The sequence below is a fragment of the Lipotes vexillifer genome, unplaced genomic scaffold, assembly GCF_000442215.2.
Source record: "Lipotes vexillifer unplaced genomic scaffold, Lipotes_vexillifer_v1.1 scaffold440, whole genome shotgun sequence".
NCBI classification, from domain to species: Eukaryota; Metazoa; Chordata; class Mammalia; order Artiodactyla; family Lipotidae; genus Lipotes; species Lipotes vexillifer.
The window spans coordinates 2,668,010-2,690,751 of NW_006778543.1; the positions used below are offsets into that span (position 1 = coordinate 2,668,010).

Genomic DNA, 22,742 nt, shown 5'->3' on the forward strand with positions numbered 1-22,742 from the left:
TTCTTGGGACTTCCCTGGTGGTCCAGTGGTTAGGACTCCATGATTCCAATGCAGGGGGCATGTGTTCCATCCCTGGTGGGGGAACTAAGATCCCTTATGCTGCATGTCATGACCAAAAAGTTAAAAAAGAAATAAAAATGTATACTTCTTAAGGACCTTTAGATTTCTAGGATCTGGCAACTGAAAGGAAACATTTCTTAGAGGCTCTCAAATTTCATATTCCACAATCTGATGGTCCCAGACTGTTAGCCTATTAGACAAAGTTGTAAAATACAAAATCATGGCCAGATTATTTATGTAGATCAAAATAATAGATAGATATCTTTCTAAAATATAAAATAAAAATTTAATAGCCCAGCAGAATTGCTTCAGAGAAAAAGATATTACTCACCGTGTCCGTTACTGAAGGATGTGACGGTGGAATTACGTATAACCAAGTGCCCACTCCAAGTGGTGTGTGCATCAGGAAACACTGGTTCTCTCAACAGCAGGACTCCCAGCCCGCTCCCTCCAGCCATGAGTCGCCTCCACCATTTACTCAGAGTGCCAGACAAGCATTAACACTTTTAATGTATGCCACAATTTTCAAAAGATAAGGACTTGAATTCTGAACATTAGGATGCAGTCAGATGAACAGTAGAAATGGGGACGATTCTGTTTCATTTCTTTTTCCCTATGTAACAAACTACACCCAAACTTAGTGGCTTAAAACAACTACCATTTCATTATATCTCACACTTCTGAGGGTTGGGAATTGGAGCAAGACTCAGCTAGGCGGCTTTTCAGCTTCACACGGCATTGAATGTGGTTCCTATGTGACATTCATCTGGTGGCAGGGCTGGTCCAAGGTAGATTTACTCGCTTTCCAGGTGCTTTGGCAGGGATGGCTGGAAGACTTGGCTCAGCTGGGCCCTTCCCCTTTCCATAGATTCTCAAGACTTTTCCATGTGGTCTCTCCTGTGGGGCGGTGAGACTTCTCAACAGACCAAGCTGCCCGCCTCTTACGGGCCAGACCTAGACCTGACATAGCATCATCATCCCATTCTCCACTGTTCAAAGCAGCCAGAGGCCAACCCAGATTCAAGAGAAGGGGAAATAGATGCCCATCTCTCATTGAGATGAAGTGTCAAAGAGTATGTAGCTGCCTTTACTCCACCAGAGAGTGTTAACAAAATTACCTTGTATATTTGATTTAGGATTTGTACTTTAGATTTATAACCTAGGCAGAATAGATCACGCCTTCATTCAGTTTTTCTAAAAGTCTTAAGCACATGCTCATTGTGTGCATAGCACTGTGCTGTCTACTGAGAGAGACTTGAGAAGAGATACAGGGCGCAGTCTCTCCCCTCCAGGAGTTTGCATCTAGATGGGAACACAAGACAAACACACAGCAAGCAATTAGAGCATGTAATAATTTAACTAAAGTGGCAAAATGCACATCACAGACCAGTGTGGCCCACACAAGTTCCTACAGGGCTCAGGCAAACACAGGAAAGAGAGAGGTGCACTGTCCTGAGAATAGTCAGAAGTGTGATGGGCACTTTGGAAAACTGGAGTGTTCATGGCACACCTAAGGAGGCAGCTCCACTCAGCTCCAGCCAATTATTGTCATTTGAGAATACGGGACGAGGAGGCCACAACTACCAGTTTTTCAAAGAAGTATAAGTCTCTTCATGTTTGCATGTTGGCAATTAATTACAGTTTGGCCTACATGCCACCAGTTTTCAGACCCTAAAAAGGATGATAAGTGCTTTAAAGATTCATGAGAAGAGATGAAGTTACACCACAGCAGTGCTATTTGAAGTGTGGGCTGCAGACCAGGGCCAGGCTGTGAATTGTGTATTACTGATGTACAGTGGAATAAGTCAGTAACTTGAGGATAAGCACTTAGGCGCCCCCTATAGCAATTTAACACCCAAGCCTGTAATTGGTACACATGTGCTGTTGAAGAGAGACCAACTTTGGTCTTGCAGAACGTGGGCTGTGAGCTGTGTTTGGTGTGAACTGTATGCTAGTCCTGAGCAGTAGGACCGTGTGTGACCAAGCCCGACGGAATAGAGCCCCATGGTGAGGCCCCATGGAGAAGCTGGACCTCAACTCGTAGAGTTCAGATAAGCATGAGGGGGCAGAAAGCTTTTCTAGGTATTAGAACAGCATGCCCAAAACTCAGAGGAGAGTTTATTTGTGAGGGATGTTGTGGAAGGCACGGATGGAATGTGTAGTGATTACAGAGAACTCCGGGTACAGCCTCCTACCCTGGAACTTACATTGTGAGGAAAGTGGAGCCCCAAAGAGTCTCTGAATGCAGTTGGGCATTGCTAACATCCTGCAATGCCCTTTCCCCTCTTTTCTCCTTTCTTTCAAGGCCTGGTTCAAATTCCACCCTCTCAGGACCAATTTATGCAACAGCGATCACTTTTCTTTTTTTTTTTTTTTTGCATCAACTAATATCTTATACTCTTATTTTTCCATAGCCATCCCTTGGTATCTGTGGGGGGTTGGTTCCAGGACCTGCCACGGATACCAAAGTCCTCAGATGCTCAAGTTCCATAGTTGGCCCTCCATATCCTTAGATGCGGGACCTGCGGATGTGGAGGGCTAACTGTATTATTTATTGAAAAAATCCACATATAAGTTCAAACCCATGTTGGTCAAGGGTCAACTGTACAAGTATATTGTCCTTCCGCCCTAATATTTGAAGCGCTTTGTAGGCAAAAACTGTCTTACCCAGCTGTGAGTCCCCTTCAGAATCTAGCACAATCTCTTGCCCATAGCGGATATTCCTTTGGCGCGTGCTGATGAACAAGGCAGGTAGTTCTGCAGGGGAGACTCATGCGGTAAGGGCATTTGGAATAGGTTAGAGCAGAAGAATAAAACTACCGCAAGGGTCTAAGAGGTGAATGCTGAGCAGAGGCACTGGAAAGGAAAAACTGATGTAGGGGGTGTAGACAGTGAAGGAATAGTTACATCTACTACTCGTTATGCACAGAAACTCATATCACTCGTTTCCTGAAGTCTCACACCACATTCATACATGGCTGATACTGCATTTATCAAGAAACATTCAGAATAAGCTCCAATACTTAAAATTTTGGGAGATTATTGAAACTTCCTCCTTTAAGCATTAAATAGATTTCTTAAATGTCTCACTTAATAAGTTTATTAAGCTACGGTACATGTGTCCCTATGCTAAATGGCCCCCGACTGCTGCAATCAGTACTTTTTGTTTCTTCAGCCCTCTACCAGCTCCTACTAAATGGTACCATCTGTGGGTCCTCACTGCTTTCTATCCTGCTTACTTCATGGAACTTGTCTGAGTGAGGATGAAAGTGTATTTCATGTATATCCATGCAGTAGAGGCCACTTGGTAACAGCTATTTTCCTTGCCGTATATAATCTCCTTAAAGCCTTTTCACTGATACTAAATTTATTTTGGTATTCTACATCAGGAGTCAGCAGACTTTTTTGTGTGAAGAACCATAGCGAATATTTTAGGTTTGGTGAGTTATACGATCTCTGTAGCAACAACTCAGCTCTTCCACTGTAATTTAAAAGCAGCCGTGGACAATACATAAACGAATGCACACAGCCATGTTCCAATGAAACTTGATTTATAAAAACAGGTAGTGTGCTGGATTTGCCTTATGGGTGGGTGCTCTAGTTTTCCAACACCTGTTCTAGATTATTGAACTTGCCAAATGCTAACTTTTGAAATACAGGAATTTGACTATAACTTGGTTTATATAAAAAATAACAAAGAGTTTTCATGTGTAGAGCAGTAATACTTTTCTAGCTTTGATCATTCTTATTCAGGTTTTTTTAGTGCTTCAGATAAGTTCTCCTTACATCTAACAACTGCAGTAACAGCCAGACCTCTTGTTTGCCCTCTCATCTGAGTGGTGTTCCTATCAAGCCTCCACCTCCATCTCCAGCCATTGTTCCACTGCACTTTCTACACTTCTCTAATTTATTCTGTTCGTATGCTGTGAGGCACTGTCTCCTACACAACTGATTCCATTAAGAAATGGTAGCTTTGTCATCAACCAGCAAGTCATGGGAAGGAATCACAATTTCATGAGTGCTATAGCTTTAAAGCAAAGATAAACACCAGCAATTTATATTGAATTCAACCCTAAGTTTACTTTCCTTCCCCTTCTTGATTTCCAAAATAAACACCAAGTTTCTAACATCCATATGGTAGTAACATATTTCTAACATCCTGTGGTAGTAGCATCCTTCATGTATGTCTATTAAAAGCTTCCTGCTTCAGTGATATTTGGAGTTTCCCTGAGACAAAGAAGATCTGTCTCCTTAAGCCTCTTTAGCTGAACATTGCACTGCAAGATGAAATGCTTGACAGCGTTGCCTCTTGAGACACAGATGTCTCTACTAAGGGCACACGCTCTTACCATAAGTTCTGACATGTTGCAGACACCATAGCCAGCCTCGGCACACAGGCTGCTAGATGTTAAGACAAAAGATCTTGATGTCCTAGCATAGAAAGTGAACAGCAGTGTGAAATATACTTGGCTGCTGTTTAAAGTAACACTGTGGTCAGCCAGGCTCTATCTCAAGGTGAAGGCTTTCTGACACAAGGGCTGACTGATTCTACTCCGTGTGTGTTAGTCTGTCAACAAGGTCATCTGCGTCATCTTGAGATTCCATTCTGAATAATCCATGACTGAGATGAATGAGTCCCCATGACTCTTGCTTGTTTCCACTAGGATATTATTCCTTGAGGCCACCACCGGATATCTAAAAAAGCTTGGGAATATCACAAGCACATTTGTGTCTAATTCAGGAACTCCACTCTCAAATTCCAAGTAAGGTTTTAGATTGTGTGGGGAGGGGGGAGATACTGAAACTTCCCCCCGTCTTGAGTGCTTTTTAATTCTTCTCTATTTTTTTCCCTGAACCCACCAGAATTCAACTCTTTTAAGGATTTCCAGTGATGGAAAAAACTCCTTGAGGGTGAAGGGAAAGGACTGTCTTAAAAATTTCATTTATGGGGGCTTCCCTGGTGGCGCAGTGGTTGAGAGTCCGCCTGCTGATGCAGGGGACGCGGGTTCGTGCCCTGGTCTGGGGGGATCCTGCATGCCGCGGAGCAGCTGGGCCCGTGAGCCGTGGCTGCTGGGCCTGCGCGTCCGGAGCCTGTGCCCCGCAGCGGGAGAGGCCGCAGCACTGAGGGGCCCTAGTACCGCAAAAAAAAATTTCATTTATGATCTACAAATTTCAAGAATAAAGACGTTGAATTGATTTTTAAGCCCTATACCCCTTTCATCATATAGTCAGATGAGAACTAACGAGTAAGACAGTCAGAGCCCTACAAGCCCTGCTGAGCCCTGATACCCGCAGTGTATAGGATAATGCAAGGACCTCAGTCCAAGAGTCAGAAGATCTAGATTCGCTTCCACGTCCTGCTGCTTCAAAGTTCTTGAATAGATCTTTCTCAGAGCATCTGTGAAAATTAACAAGGTAGTGCAGTTTGATTATCTATTGCTGCATAAAAAACTGCCCCATATTTTAGAGGCCCAAAACAACAATAGTCATTACTTGGCTGTGATTTTGCAATTTGGGCAAGGCTCAGCAGGGAACTCGTCTTTTCTCCCCACATGCTGTCAGCTGGGGCTGAGATCCACATCCAAGATGGCACACTCAAGTGGCTAGCAAGTTAGCCAGGGCACTTGGCTGGTCGCTCAGCTGAGGTTCAGCTGGGAGCCTCAATTCTCCGTGTGGGCCTCTCCATGTGGCTCCTTGGCCTACTCATAGCATGGCAACTGAGTTCTAAGGAGGAAGAAGCAGAAGTTCCCAATTCTCCCGAAGATTAGGCCCGGAACTGGTCCAGTGCCATTTCTGCCGTATGCTATTAGACAAAGCAGTCACAGGCCTGGCCCAGATTCAAAGGACTAGGAAAAAAGACCCCAACGGGAGGTAGGAAGAGGGGCTGTGACAAGAATTTGCAGCCATCTCTCACATTGTTCATGGAAAAGTCTTTGATTTCTATGGAGATCATTCATGGTTTTGTAGTTTCTGAAATGTAAATTTTATCCAAAAAGAGTCAGATTTCAATCCAGTATTTTATCTCTTTGCAACCATATGAGGTTCAGCTTCCCTGCACTCTTTTGAGATTCACCATTCTCCATTATTAAATGGACAGGTATTTGAGATTTGTTGAGCATCTAGTAGACGCAAGACCCCTAATGTATGTTCTTTTATTTACTGTATTTCACTACTTCTGAGATGTACTATTTTTTTTATATTTTAACATTTCTGAATTGAACATTTTACATTGTAATCACTGTAAGTCATATGGCAGTCTTGGGTGCATGAATTTGGCTGTGACTGTTCATATTTTCATCACTTCACTCAAGTTATTTATACTATTAGTACTTTACCTGTTGAGTTTAATTGCTACTTTAAAATGTCTTCAGAAATATTACAGTATAATTTGGCATTGAAGCAAAAATTTATCCCTAATGCTCAGTCACGGAAATACAGCACCATTAACGAGGCAAATGTTTGACATTGGAAGGATGACCTCAATTTCATATATTTTTAAAAAGCGGCAATTATGAGATTTACACTACCTATAGGAAGATACCACAAAAAGATGAAGGTGTGTTAATTTTATTACTAGGATGCATGCAAAAGGATTGCCCATCGTACATGAAGCTTGTACCTAAAGTCAGAGAAATTGCCAGGTTCTTCAAAGCCAATGAAAGAAATCTCAAGGCTAATATCATGCCTTGTGCGGGACTGTCCAAAAAAGCATTGTCTCATACTTCCATGAGCAGTGTTTTTTTTTTCCTTTCTCAGTGGTACTTTAAAAAAATTGCATTTTGGATTCAGTGAAATATAGTAGTTCTCACAAAAACATCTGTAAACCACACATGAATTCCCTCCTTTTACAGATAAGGAAGCTGTGGCTCAGAGCGGTTAAATAACTTGACCAGTCTTAAAACTAGCGAGTAGAAGCATCACCTATTTTCATTATCCCATCGCGATTCCTTACAGTCGTAGGGCAGCACAGGCTGGTGGTTCTGGAAAGATATGAAATGCTGTATGATAACAGCCATTCCACCCACCCTGTCTGCAATGAACGTTACAAATATGAGCGCAGTGTTGCTGCAGTACCCCCAAACCAAACTCCAGCTTTCTAGAGAGATTTTCAAGGGGGTGGGCCCCTGCCCGGGATTCCCTCACAATCCTTTTGAGAAGAGAAACTAATAAAAAAGCTTATTTGTGCAAAGAGTTTTATAAGAGGTCATATAATAAATAATCAGAATAACTGCTCTGAAATAGTGATTTTTTTTTTTTTTTTTTTTTTGCGGTATGCGGGCCTCTCACTATTGTGGCCTCTCCCGTTGCGGAGCAACAGGCTCCGGACACACAGGCTCGGCGGCCATGGCTCCCGGGCCCAGCCGCTCCGCAGCATGTGGGATCTTCCCAGACCGGGGCACGAACCCGTGTCCCCTGCATCGGCAGGTGGACTCTCAACCATTGCGCCACCAGGGAAGCCCTGAAATTGTGATTTTTTAAAGAAGAACAATTTCCCAACTCTTGAACACATAAGTAGGTTTTAGGAAGACTTGCCCAAATGATAATTTTAAGGCAGTACATTAAACTTTCCTTGGCCCCTTACAGACGAGAGCTATGGCTTGGGCCATTGCTGCTCACTGACCCTAAGGACACACCGGGAGCTTCCTCTGCCCCCATCCTGTCTGGGCCAGCACCATTGTGGGACCGCCATTGGGGGCAGCAAGGGCCTGCTTCCCTCTTCTGCATTTCCACTGAAAAGACAGAAGGAGGGAAGGTTTCTAGACCCCTCCTACCATAGTGAGAGAGACTCCATCACTTCTCTGACAGGCCTTTATTAGGTATCATATAGTTGCTTAGTTTAGAGAGTGCTGAGTGCTTGGGGCTAAACAAAGATGCATAAAATACAAGCCCTTCGCACATGAAGTTTCCCTAACCAGGAGGGCGGGGGAGGCTTGGGCAGGATTCCCAGCCATATCTGGAAACAGTGATGAGCACCCTTCCTTCTGTAATGTCATGCAGGACATTATGTGATAGTGGTTTTCCTGTGTACAGATCTCTCCGTAGAGCGGAAGCTTCCTGAAGGCAATGACAAGGGCCATTCATCTTTATATCCCTGGTATTTTGCATATGCCTGGTACAGTGATCAAAAAATGATGTTCATTTCATTTGTTCATTCATGCAACAAAGTCTTGCAGAGGTTCTGAACAGGGAGAGAGATGCTTTATGGGAATATATAAAGCCTTGTTGAAGTGGCCTGTGGCTGGCCTGGTGAGAAAGGGAGAATAGAGGCAGGAGGATGAGGAAGGAAGTAGGGACCAGGTAAACAAAGGAAAGGCAGGATAGGACAAATTCCATCAGTTACTTATCCATCAGGATAAGTCTGCAAGGATGTGCTGAAGTGTGATCGTAAAGGGCGGGGAATATTAGGCCAAGTGTTCTTCTCGAATGGGTGCCGTTAAACAGAATCCCCCTTCTGGCCTCAGAACACTCAAGAGGTGGCAGTGCTCTGGAGGAGCACAGGGAAGAAGGAGGGCGCTTCTTGTTAGAAAAATGTGCCTGGGATTTGTCTTCTGTCTTGCAAGCGATGTTAAATGAATGCTCCATTAGCACCAACAGACTCCAGGTCTCATCTGTGATGCTCACGATACTTTCTCGGGAGGAAGCGGCACGTCGTAACCGAGCCAGAGTACCAGCTTTCGTCCTGGCTCCATCAGTTCTCAGCAGTGTGACCCAGTCGCTGTGTGTCTTAGTTTTCTGGGTTGCAAAGTAGAGTTGATAATCATATCAACCTCGAAGGTGTTACAAGGCTTAAGGGATATGATGCACAGAAACCCCATGGGAACGGTACTCCTTGGCACGTAAGGGTTCCACAAGTGTTAGCTATTATTATCCCTTCTCTTCTGTGTACCTTAGTTTCCTCATCCAAATGGAGATAATAATACCTGTCCCAGCCCATTTCTCCTGGATCCTGATAGAATAAAATACAATTGAATGCATGAAAGCAATTTGGAAGTTAAGCTCTAGCATAGCAGCAAGGTGGAGCAAGGGCTGTTAATTACTATATACTTAGCTAAAACGTAATCCCAAGATCCTGGACAGGAAGGTGGGGCTCACACGTGTCTCCAGGCTACTGGCTACAGGTGTGGGTATGTGAATGTCTTCTCTAGATGCAGTATGTCAAGATGAGGACTTTAGCATGTGACTGGTCCAAGATGACATAAGATGGAAAGAGGGAAATTCACTAAGCAAGAAATAAATAAGATTTAAGTCCCATAGCCTTGTGAGCCATATAATTTCAAACATCATAGTCTTGGACATCTGGGCTCTATTACCTGAAATCCCAGTAAACCTTCAGTTTCATAATTCTGTGTAGAACTTGGTAAATTGCGAGATTCTGCTGATGGCCACTAGCCAGTACAAGCAATTAATCACAAGGGTCCCGAAGCAGGTTTGCAACTCATGCCAAGTGGATTCTTTAAGGGGAAACTGTATACGCAAAAGAAATAGCCCAATCCATACAGTTTCATAGCAACATGCTTTGTAGCTCTGCCAGCACAGAGAACTTATCTGTTATCATTCAGATATCCAAGCCTCGTAACTTTTTCCTCAATGGAAATTAGTACTCACCAGCCCAAGGAAGATCCTCAAAGCTCTTTAACTCTAATGTAGATTGTAACATGCTGAGAGCTGACAAATCCAGTTCAGACAAAATGAAATCCTACCCTTTCCCCACCCTGAGCATTTTCTCATTTGAGGGAACTCAGCTTGAACTGAGCTCTCCTTTTCAACTTTTCTAGAATGCCTGGGACTGTTTGCATTTGTTCCTGTGTTCCAGGCCAAAGGGCCAAAACACAGCAAAGAAATAACCTTGGAGCCTGTCTTCAGAATTCTGCTAGACATACCCCAGGGTGAAAGGGCCCATAACAGAAGAACTGTTTCTCCTAAGACGTCTTGCTTGTTTTTGCCAACTTAGAAGAGTTTATGTAAACGAGATAATCTTCTGCACTTTAGAACATTTATAAAGCCTTTCCTAATTACTATTTTGTTTAGAGAGAGATTCTGGGAACATGATGGAGAACAGAGGGGAAGCCTTGAACCCTCCCTACAGAGAGCAGAAAGGGAGGAGGGTGGGAATCAGAATAAATTTAGAGTATGGGTTTAAGGATTGTGGCTTTGCCCTGCTTTTCGGGTTTCTTCTTTCTGAAACTCTTTTAACTAACTCTTTCAGTCTCAGTTTCCAATGCTACAAAGCAGCTGTCTAGTATGGTAGCCACTACACAGATGTGACCATTTAAATTTAAATGAATTAAAATTAAATAAAATTTAAAATTAATTTTCTGGAGACACTAGCCACATGTCAAGTGCTCAAAATAGCCACATGTGGCTAATGGCTGCCATGTTGGACAAAGCAGATCTAGAACATTTCCATCATTGCAGAAAGCTCCATTGGACGGCGCTGCTCTAGATGAAGGAACTCTACAGCCTTGCTACTCAAAGTGGGGTGCACAGACCAGCAGCACTGTTATCACCTGAGGGCTTGTGAGGCCTGCGTGATTTACATTTTAACAAGATACCCAAGTGACTCCTAGGCACGTTAAAATTTGAGAAGCACTATTCTAAAATACCCTTCCCCTCTTAAGACTCTGTATGGTGAAATCCATCATTATCCCCGGCATTATTTGTTCATATTTATGTAGCTTGTGTAGCTCTACTTCAGAAAGAGGCACGTTAGCCCCTTGAGACTCGGCATGCAAAAGGAGAAACCTAGGTGTGTCTTGTATATGCCTTAAAAAGTGGGCTTTTCTCTTTTTCTTGGAAAAGCTGCAGGATATGGAGAATTTTTTTGAATATACTTTTTCTAAAGAAGTGAATCTTAGAGAACATTTTTCTAGTGGAGAAGCTATTGGATTGGTCAACAGAGAGACCCTTGAGATGAAAGTAAGATTAAATAGAAGGACAAAGTGGGGTATAGGTGAGCTTTAAAATAAAAAAGGAAAAGGAACTTGATTTATTCATTCAGTCGACAAACATGAAAGGTGCCATGCTTTGTAATTGAGTCAGGTGGGGTGCAGAAGCAGTGAGAGGAATTAGGAAACCATTCCTCAGAATACGATCTGCCAGCCGGTCTGACACTGTGGAGATGGAGGGGAATTTCAGCGGCAACTTGAATTAAACTTCAAGGTTTTCATGCCCTCTCATGAGATTCATTGTCATCTGTGCCAGTGGACAGAGTTTTCTTCTGGAAGGCTCTGTGAACCTTTAGAGTGGCTATTAGAATTTAATAACTTGAGAAGCTTCCCTCTGTCTAGTGCAGGGAATGGAATCACTGGGGTTACCTCTGACTAATAGGCTATACAAACGCATCCCTGCTGAGAGCATCTGGCCTGCGATACTTTCTCCCAGAAATGCATCATCTCACATTCATATGGTGCAAGGTGGCAGCCACTGTTGTCAGCAGGCTTCTAGTTCAAGTTGACCCTATAGCTGGGTGAGGTTTTGCCGTTTTCCTGGGGGAAATCATGCTCTGAGACTGAGGTCAATAGGTGTCTTGAATTATCACAGAGAATTTATAGAGTTCAGATGCTTGCATACACTGAAATTCCTAAATCCATTCTCATTCGAGAACAGTACTGTGGCCCCCAAAGAAATTCTGCCCTTACTTTAAGATAAACTGCTAACCTCATGCATGTAGGTTTGTCATACATTCATTCATTCATTCAACAAAGATCTCAAGAACCCCTTTGCTATTCTAGGCATTTTACCACACCAGTACAGAAAGAGAAGACTAAGCCATACTCTTTGCCTGAAGAAGCTTGGGGTTAGGAGCAGTGATGCTTAAAGAGTGGTCCTCAGACTAGCGACATGGGTGTCCCCTGCAAGCTTGTTAGAAATGCAAATTTACATGGTACAGATGAACCGGTTTGCAAGGCAGACACACATGTAGAGAACAAACGCACGGACACCAAAGGGGGAAAGCGGTGGAGCGGGGGGGAATGAATTGGGAGATTGGGATTGACATATATACACTAATGTGCATAAAATAGATAACTAATAAGAACCTACTGTATAAAAAAAATAAAATAAAATTCAAAAAACAAAAAAATAAAGTAAAATGTTTAATTGAATGTTAATTTCACCTCAATAAAAAAACATTATAAAGCATTCTGAAAAAAATAAATAAATAAATGCAAATTTACAAACCCACTCCAGACCTACTGAATCGGATTCTTTCCATTGGAAAGAATGGAGCTCCAAATCTGGGCTTTACTATGCTCTCCAGGGAATTTCCAAGCACAGCAAAGTTGGAGGAGCGTTTGTCTATCCTCAGACACATCATCAGGTGGTTCTAATACAGTATGAAAAGTACAATGAGACAGACATGAAACTAACTCTCCAAGCCTTGCAGCCCCCAAGGCAGTGGGGAGCATCTTAGTAAATGCTCAATGGAATAAATATTGCTTACCTCTTTGATTAATTGATGCATGAATCAGCCTATAGAAACTAAACAGTATTGGGATGATGGACCCGGGGCTTTGAATGGGTTGGATGGCTTGCTCGGGTCGTGCCACTCCTGTCAGCCTCACTCTAAAACCCAGTATTTGGATCACTGCACTATATCATATCCAGGACTCTTGGTATTTTATTTCATGAAGTGAACAAAACTATAAAGCAAATTTCCCCCGCAGTCTGCACACTTTTCTCTGTCTGAAGGACACATAACTACTATTTAAGTCCTGGGGAAAAGATGTAGGTGTGCCCACGTATTTGTGCCAAGCTGGCTTCATGAGAATCACCGAGCCACTTGTTAAACACAGAGATTTCTAGACCTCCCCCTGGACACTCTGAATCAGTGGAAATGGAGAGAGGCTGGGCAAAATAAAAATTTTTAACTCCTTGAGATGAGTCTGATGCAGTCAATTTTGAGAACCTCAGACCGAAATGGCCAAGTTCTTAAAACTCTGGAATCCAGAGACTCAACCCACAGGAACCAGAGTCGATTTCTGAGAGGTTTCTGAGCCTCATAGTGTAGACTGTAGACTAGCAGTTTTATTTGTAGTAGAACCGGAAGGGGACGAATACAGTATCCGTGGGGTTTTTTTTTCCCCCCTAGGGCTGAGGAAGGGAGAGGGTCAGCTTGCACACAAGTGCATTCTTTCTCAGTCTCTCAGTGTGTGTGTGTGTGTGTGTGTGTGTGTGTCCAGTTTCACTCATCTCACGAACCCACAAATCCCCTAGAGAGAGGCAGCCACCCAAGCCAATCAGGACAGCAAAGCCAGCTCCAGAAAGACTCCACTTATACTGTCAGAAGCCCATTACATTCTAATTGAAACAATAAAATACAGGGCCGAGAGGGTGGGAGATGGAGGCTGAAGCCTTCCTACCCAACCTGGTTATAAGTGATTGCCTGAAAATCTTCCCATGGGGCCTTGGGACCTCCTGTGTCTTCTTAGCACTTGTGGAATCAACAGGTCCCTGACATGTCATAACCAGATTGAAGGTCACAGCCTGGCCTGAAGGCTGCAGCCTGTCTAAGGTCCTTTATCTCCCCGAGCCTGACTTTCTTCACCTGTAGAGTGAGGCCGCGGGATCTACGTCCTTGGGTTGCTGCAAAATGAACAGGCTCTGAGCATGATGCTCAGCTCATAGTACTTGGTTAGTAACAGAGCTTATTGTTATGGCCATTGTGGTCTATAGACTGAGTTAGTTGGTGTTATCCAGAGAAACAGAACCAATAGGAGATATTGGTCTCCAGTAGATGTATCTATAGATCTATCTATAGATCTATCTATCTAGAGAGAGATGATAGATAGATGATAGATAGATAGATAATTATAAGGAATGACTCACACAGTTTTGAAGGCTGAGAGGCCAAAGATCTGTAGTCAGCAATCTGGAGACCCAGGAGAGCTAATAGTATGAAGTCCAGTTGAAGTCCAAATCCGAGTCCAAAGGCAGGAGAAGACTGATGTCCCAACTCAAAGACAGGCATAGAGAGTGAATTCTCCCTTACTCAGCCTTTATTCTACTCAGGCCTTCAACTGACTGGATGGGGCCCACCCACATTAGGGAGGACAGTCTGCTTTACTCAGTCTACTGATTCAAATGTTCATCTCATCCAGAAACACCCGCCCCGACACACCCAGAATAATGTTCAATCATCTGGCCACTCCATGGCCCAGTCACATTGACACATAAAATCAGCCATCACAGAGTCATTGTGGTTTCCAGTTTACTAGGGGTTATGAGATGTTACAGACTAGTTTGTATGTGTCATCTGTTTTATTGCCCTTAACCCAAGTCCTCTGCCACTCTGATACCCATCTTGCCTAAGATTCTGACTTCCATCTTCATGCAGTCAGGGGTAGCGTTGATTTCTTAGTCACGTTCAAACCATCACCCACCCCCACCCCCTGCCCGTGCCAAACTATCAAGAGGGCCGGTAGTGGCAGAAATGAAACCAGTGCAACTGAGAACACTGTGACTTCTCCCACCAAAGGGCTGGTTAGCAGAGTTGAGTTTTATCGCCACGTAAATCCTCCTTTGTCCTTCTTTTGTCTCCTGACTTCTTCCATACATACTGATTAATTAATTGAACATACCTGTTTAAATCATCCCATCTTGATTCGTATAATGGTATGCATGTGAGGGTTCTAAAAGTTAGAAATGATTTAGTATTAGAGGTTTTGATTACATTGAATATAAAATCAAATAAAATGAGCAAATGATGAAGAGAAGAGGGGAGTGAGGTTTGAAATTAGCCTTTTCCTGTATACACAAGAGGCACACTTAAGTTGGTCTTTATCTTGGCCTATTTTGGGAGTGATATATTTGGCTCACAACCAGGAATGGAAGATAAGCAAGGACCTCTACCCGCTAAACCAACCTCAGCGTTATTGACATTTGAGCTGGTTAATTCTTTAAAGTGCGGGTCTGTCCTATGCATTCCAGGATGTTTAGCAGGGTCCCCAGCCTCTAGCCACTAGATACCAGTAGTGGTAACCCCCGAGCTGTGACAACCAGAAATGTCTCCTGACACTGCCAGATGGGGGCAAAATTGCACCCAGTTGAGAACCACTGCTCTAAACATAGAACAGCTTTTAGACTGTTAGATAGAAATGTACTAGCTTTCTCTAGGTCAAACTTCTTACTTAGAGCTCTTTGTATATAGGTTCACGCTTGATGAGCATTCTTTTATACAAACACGGCTGCTTGCTTTGTCTCCCACATTCCTGTTGGAGTTTAGGAACTTCCTTTCCTAACACGTGTTTCGTATTGAGTCAGGAAAGCACTGTGGTGAGAACAGATCTGTGTTCCAGTCTCAGCTCTGGGCATTCCAGCAGGATAGCTGTGACAGTTTAATGAACTTAGCCTCATGTTTTCCAGGTGTGTTATGAGGATAATGCAGTTCAGGCCTCAAAGATGGCAGTCAGGACTGTGAGTGAGTGCCTGTAGAACCTTAGTTGGCCATCGTAGCTGCTCAGTAAATGTTAGTTCTGCTTCTTATTGACTGTTATGTGGAGGTGACTGTGGGTCATTGCTAATTATTGGAGCAATGCAAAACTACAATGAGGTATCACCTCACATTTGTCAGAATGGCCATCATCAAAATATCTATAAATACTAAATGCTGGAGAGGAAGAGGGAACCCTCTTACACTGTGGGTGGGAATGTGAATTGGTGCAGCCACTATGGACAAGAACATGGAGGTTCCTTTAAAAAAAAATTTAAAAAGGTCTACCATATGGTCCAGCAATCCCACTCCTGGGTATATATATATATATATCCAGAAAAAAAGAAAACTCTAATTCAAAAAGATACATACACCCCAATGTTCATAGCAGCGCTATTTATAATAGCCAAGACTTGGAAGCAACCCAAGTACCCGTCAACAGACAGTTGGTTTAAGAGGATGTGGTATATATGTACAGTGTAATATTACTCAGCCATAAAAAAGAATGAAATATTGCCATTTGCAGCAACATGGACGGACCCAGAGAATATAGTGTTTAGTGAAATAAGACAAAGACAAACGCTATATGATATCACTTATATGTGAAATCTAAGAAATAATACAAATGAGTGTATATACAAAACAAACAGATTCACAGACGTAGGAAACACATTTATGGTTACTGGAGGGGAGAGAAGTGGGGGGAAGGGAAAAGTCAGGAGTATGGAATTAACAGATACAAACTACTGTACATAAAATAAGTAAGCAATGAGGATTTACTATATAGAGCCAGGGTATTATACTCAATACTTTGAAGTAACCTATAATGGAATATAATCTGCAAAAAAAAAAAACGGAATCACTGTGCTATACACCTGAAATTAACACAGTATTGTAAATCAACTATACCTCTATTCTAAAAACAAAACAAAACTATAAAGAGCCACAGCCATCTAATACAAACTGCCATTTTACATTTTGACCTCATGTAGCTTTTACGTACCTGAAGGTTTGATTCCCGTTACACATAACAAAAATCTCTAACCAAGCGATAACGGCAGAGCCATCACGGTACACGTGACAGAAAGACAATGGTCCAAGCCTTATACTAGGCACATCCCTGCACATACAACCTGAGTAAACAGGGACCCCTTGCCCCCACATAAAGCCCAACTCAACCTGGTGACACATTCAAAGGAAACATAAATAACTGCAAAAGCATCGAAGAGCAATGAATGCTGATTCCGTGGAAAGATGGGTCAAGGTAGTATTATGCCATCCGCACTCTTCTCTTTGGCCATCCCTCTTCCAAAGGGCCCACACATGTGGCAGCCATCACCCCAAATCTCCTATGTCACTCTACAAACCCCCAGTTTGTCTCTCTGTGGCCTCTACTCCTGCGTGTATTCCAGTCTTGTAGGAGTATCTCTGTTCTAATATCTCCATCTTTCTAATATAAATTAATTTAGCCACCAGTTCTTTTCCCTGCCCACCAGGGCCCTTTGTTGTGCTGATTGGGCTTGTGGATAACCACAGAATCCTAGTTAGAAGATAGGAGAATGGGAAATACTCTGAATACTTGATATATTTGTCCCTGTCACTCCTATATGTCACTAGAATGGGACAGACCTAGGTCTTAGTACAGATTTGACCTTCACTAGCAGTGTGACCTTGGGCAAATAATACTCCTGGGCCTCAATTTCCTCATCCACAAAATGGGGATATTCTTCTTATCCCAAGAACCGTGCTGGGGAGCCGCAGGTGAAAGACCTTTAAGGTCTAATAGGCTCAGCTCATGTCCATGGCTATAAATCTTATTGTTAGACACATCTGCTTTCCATCAGCCTTAGAGGCTCATGTGGAAGACATGGTTATTTGGAGAAAGAGCAGCTGTGATAAACCTAGTTATCAACTCCTGACTCAGGATCCAAAGTAGAGTAATTAATTGGTGTTTACTCTTTTTTTTTTTTTTTTTTTTCCTTGCGTTATGCGGGCCTCTCACTGTCGTGGCCTCTCCCATTTGCGGAGCACAGGCTCCGGACGCGCAGGCCCAGCGGCCATGGCTCACGGGCCCAGCCGCTCCGCGGCATGTGGGATCCTCCCGAAACGGGGCACGAACCCGCGCCTCCTGCATCGGCAGGCGGACTCTCAAGCACTGCGCCACCAGGGAAGCCCAATTGGTGTTTACTCTTTATTATCATTATTCTCTTTTCAATTTTACTTTTTAAATTTAGGTTATTCTTAATAATTCTTTTCACACATTTTCCAGAGCTGATTTTAGCAAAGTCTGGGTAATAGTATAGGGTATCAGATTCCTAGAAATCTGTTATTCCAGCTGTACTTCGCTTTTACAGGTCGGCTTGGATAAAAGATTTTTACTTGTGTCAGTTTCTAATCCCCTTTAATAATACTGGACTGTTATTTCTTTTTTTTTTTTTTTTTTTTGCGGTACCCGGGCCTCTCACTGTTGTGGCCTCTCCCGTTGCGGAGCACAGGCTCCAGACGCGCAGTCTCAGCGGCCATGGCTCACGGGCCCAGCCGCTCCGGGGCATGTGGGATCCTCCCGGACCGGGGCACGAACCCGCGTCCCCTGCATCGGCAGGCGGACTCTCAACCACTGCGCCACCAGGGAAGCCCTGGACTGTTATTTCTTAATGAAATTATAAATATTTATTTTCTTAGTAGTATTAGTGAATGAAAATAACCGTGGATGCTTTAGTTAGTCAATGCTTATGGGTCAAAGCTGCACCCTGTGACCCTAACTTTTGTTGTTCTTGTGTAAAACATTATGACAACAATAATAAAAATCCTAAAGCCTTCACCTTTCCCTTACATTTCTTTTCTATACATATGTGTAAGTTTTGTATTGTAGTATATCATAACTGTTCACCATGTTGCTACATAATCATCATAATTATTACTTTAATGGCCATGTAATCATCCATCTTGTTAATGCACCATAATTTACTTAACCTAAGTTTTCAACACTAGGAAACTGGTTGTCTTCTAATTTTTCCACTATTATAAATAACCTCTGGGTTGCATATCTGTGCATATAGCTTCTTTCATTTTTTCAGAATATTTCTTTAGGATGCACTCCAAGAATGGGAACACTGAGTCAATGAATGTGAATTTTTAATAGTTTTTAAATAAATAGACATTACTTTTCCAGTTTACAATGCTATCAGCAATATATTAGTATTCTACTTTCATTACAACCTTATCAGTAGTGTATATTATTGTATATTGAATGCACTTAAATAGCACCTTACTTTTGTTTTTGTATTGTCTCAAAAATAGTAAGTTTAATGAAACATTTGCTTATAAATTGTGCATTCTCTCGTGTTTTAAAAAGCCAGTTTTAAAACCTAGGTAAGCTTTTTGTTTTTGTTTTTGTTTTTTAACATTAAGAACTCTTGCTTTCTCTCCATTGCCCAATAGTTCTGTGTATTAAATAAAGCTCATATTGATAATCTTTCTGAGCAAAATATTCAATTGTGCTCTTTTATTAACTAATTAATGAGGACCTGTGTATAAGGATCTGTAGGGAATACTGAGATAAAATAAAAGGAAATTAGAAAATAAAGTTGGAAAAATTAGACAAATATTTCTGTACCAGTATTCCCAAGGTCAGAAGCAGGGTTGCCATTCAAGTACTTCAATCTGCTCAGATTTTAATGACTTTCTCTACCTAGTCACTAACCTGCTCAGCCAACCTGACTTTCCAACTAGCAAACTCCGGACCTCCACCCATACTGCTTCCAATATGTTTTTCTAGGTTTTATCCTAGGAAAGCTTCTTAATGAAGAATGAAACCCCCCACTATACCCTCACCCCAAAATGATTCCACACCATTCCCAGTCTGATCTTGTTCCAGATCAAGTAAATGCACAAAACCCCATAATGTATGACATGGTTTCCCAAACCACAGCCCTGTCGTAGGGCTGAATGCCAGTTCCAAGGATCCAGTTTTCCCCCTTCCTTTCGTGCAACTTCTCCTATCCCTGAGATGGATATCTTCCACACTCTGCAAAAAAAAAAAAAAAAAAAAAAAAAAAAAAGGAAGGACTTCCCAAGAATACAAGCCACCATAAGTTCGTCTTGAAGTTGAGTCACCGTTACCTCCAATAGCGCCTTCTCTTTGACCTAAGGATGTTAAGGTTTGTTTGAATCGGATTATTGCTACATACCAGTATATGGGAATATACAGAAATAGCTCATCATGTTTTCTTCTTTTTCCTCTTGCAGCCTCAACTGAGGGTTCTCCATAAACGCGGTTAGCCTTCCAAGCTGCTGTCCTGCCAGTCGATATGAACATGGCCTGTTCCTCACAGAAAGACTAACTCATGGCACTGCCAGAAGATATCCTTGGAGCATTGACAGATTAACCAGATTAACTGAAAAACCACCCATTCAGTCAAGATCATGGGCTTTGGAAAATCTTAGTTTGCTATGGATTTTTAAATGAGGTGCATAATATACAGTGCCAACTTGCTCCAAGTGGTCATTGGCAGACCATTAGCTGGAAAACTGCTTCCAGTTTTCATCACTGTGCATAACTCAAGCTCCCTTTGGGGAGCTGTCTGTGCCCTTCACTAGAAGTCCCCTTTTAGCATGGCAACTACTGGATTATTTTATTATGTGTGCAGACAGCATGATGCGTTAGAAAAAAATTACAGCAGTTCTGCAATCTCAGTGGAAGTGTTCACAATATTATGCCCTGGTAGGAATGTAAACATGTCTCGATTGTGTTAGTTATGACATCTAAGGGTATTCTGTCCAACTCTTAAGCAGTTGACATGAGAACCCCCTATACCGAAACGAATCAGCACGTTCAGTACATGTGAGAAAACAAGTCTTTTCTTCTTTCTTATAAATCTTGTCCTATTTCTGGCTCAGACTGTGCAAGACGAGGCTCCACTCCTAGCATATACTCCATCGTTTGTGGTAGATTGGTAAATATGACCACAGTACTGTTAGACTTAACCTCTTGCCACTTTATTGAACAACTGGATTTCTTACAGCAGCAAAGGGAAGTAAAGGTGGGCCTGGGGAATGGTGATCGTTTAGCTCTAGTTTCCTCTTACCTGGGCACAACTTACCACGAGCACATACACACACTCAAACACAGGAGGCTTCTGTTTGGCCAATGTATGTAGTCTCTCATTCTATAGAACAGTTCTTTCCAAAAAACCAAAATGGGGGTGTGGCCGTATTTTAATCTTAGCATAGGTGCATTGATGGTAAAGACAGCAGAATGCAGTTTCCCAGGGTGTGGTCTGCCTTTAACACTTTGGAAACCTCTCTAAGTCAAGTTCTGATCACAATTCTTTGAAGAGAAAAAACAAGTGACCCCCTGCATGTCTAGAGAAGCAAGAGGTTCCAACCCCACACTAGATTTCTTCCTCAGAAGAGAACATACTAGTCCTTTTTAATCCTTTCTGGGATTATACCCATAACTAATTTTTTTGTACTTTGTTTTACAGCAAAGCACAGTCTTGGGAAACCAGTCAACCCAGTTATTGCTTGTCTTTAGGAATTAGAGAAATGTCCATATTGATTGACCCTACATCATGCTTTAGCATTTTTTTCCCCTGAAAATGTAAAGTTGACTGAATCAAAAACTCAGCCAAGTATGTTCTGTGTGCCCACAGTCCCAGCCTGAGACCAGCAGACATCGGAGACTTTACTTTAAATACATGTAACAACCCTGGGAGCCGGCCAGCCCAAGCAAGCTTGGCATTTTAGAGGGTCACCAGACACACACTCATTGTCTGTTCTCCCCACATCTTACCTCCCCCGGGGGTATCAGGAAATGCACAGCCCATTAGAAAACTACCCCACCTGAGATTTGGAAACTTGACAGGGAAGGAAAGAGAGATCCCAATGTGATTCGGGTGCGTCACCCAGCAGGATGACTCACCACAAGCCTGCGGGCTGTAGTGCCAAAGAAGGGGGCTTCCAAGAGGGAACTCAGAGAAGCTCTAGTCGCCACCAAATCTGGCTCTCTGATGGGTCGGCATAGGCACCATCAGGCGCCCAGCAGACCGTAATTCTTTACAAATCCAGAATTAGGAAGTCAAACCCTGGCTGCCAACACCCCTGGACACCTCAGTCTCCACTGCCCATCTCCTGAGGTTCAATTCCAATTCCAGAGCTCCCTCCAATCTTTCGTTTCTTCCCTTCTTTATTCAGCAAGTGTTTATTGAGCATCTGCTATGTGCCAAGCATTGAGCTGGGGCAACAACAGTGTACAAGGTAGACTCTCCCTGCCCTTATGATATGTCCTCCTCCCAAACACTATCCCCAGCCCACCTTTTCCACAATGAAAACTGAATTCAGACAGCATTCATCCCCTGCCAGAGCAACGTGGGGAAATGGACATGCACAGTTCCCTTGCCTGAGGAAGTGGACAGCAGAGTAAGAGGTAGTGGACAGCGTCAGGCCATGTATTTGCTCCCATCATGTACAGCCAACCCTCCCAGCACTCAGATTTAGCTGGTAGGAGCTACCCAAAGCAACTTACAGTGGCTTGATATCCACCCTGGTCACCTATATTCCCATCCCTTATGCAGAAACAGCAATTCATCATCATGCTGGATTCTCTGAAGCCCCAATTCTATAACTAGTCCCAGGGACACAAAATCGGGCCTGATGAATTCGAAAGAACTACTGCCAGGTGCTGAGATATTATCTGGGAATGAGTTCATTTAGCCAGGGACATTCTGAGAACAACTGTTAACACCCTTGGAAAACTGGACATGCTTTGTGGTGCAGATAGATGTTCATGAAATGGTGGTGGTTCATCCTTACTGACTTTGGCTTTTGCAAAATACGTTACAAACCATTAAATAAGTAGAGTTTCCTAGCTTTTTTTTTTTTTTTTTTTGAGTCCAAAGTGTGCTGGACAATTATTTAAAGATGATGGGTAAAGATGGAGATAGGAAAGGGTAAAGATGGAGATAGGAAAGGGCAAAGATGGAGACAATGAAAGAGCCCCACTGAAGATGGCTTCTCTAAAAATGCCTTAATTCCTGGCACGTACCACATATTTGCATATGAAATACTGTTTTCCAAACTGTCGACCTCTGTTTGAAATCATCTGGGGGCATAGTTTTGGAAACGGTGGCATAAAATCTGAGCAGTCACGAGCTAAACCAGCAAAATGGAGAAACAATTTCCTTCACAGCCTTGGGATTCTTTGTTCTGTGTTGACCCACAATGACCCATGGTTATTTCCTGCTGTGCTGAA

At 42.8% G+C, this 22,742-nt stretch overlaps 1 protein-coding gene across 1 annotated transcript in view; it reads left to right on the forward strand.

The window, feature by feature from the left end:
• The window catches only part of SAMD12 (sterile alpha motif domain containing 12), a 410,401-nt gene extending 390,158 nt beyond the window's left edge, over positions 1-20,243 (forward strand). Inside the window, exon 5 of the mRNA XM_007451677.1 lies at positions 19,739-20,243. Within this exon, the coding sequence (XP_007451739.1) occupies positions 19,739-19,761 (23 nt within the window). The 3' untranslated portion in view covers positions 19,762-20,243. The remainder of the gene's footprint in view (positions 1-19,738) is intronic.
• The last annotated feature ends 2,499 nt before the right edge of the window (positions 20,244-22,742 follow it).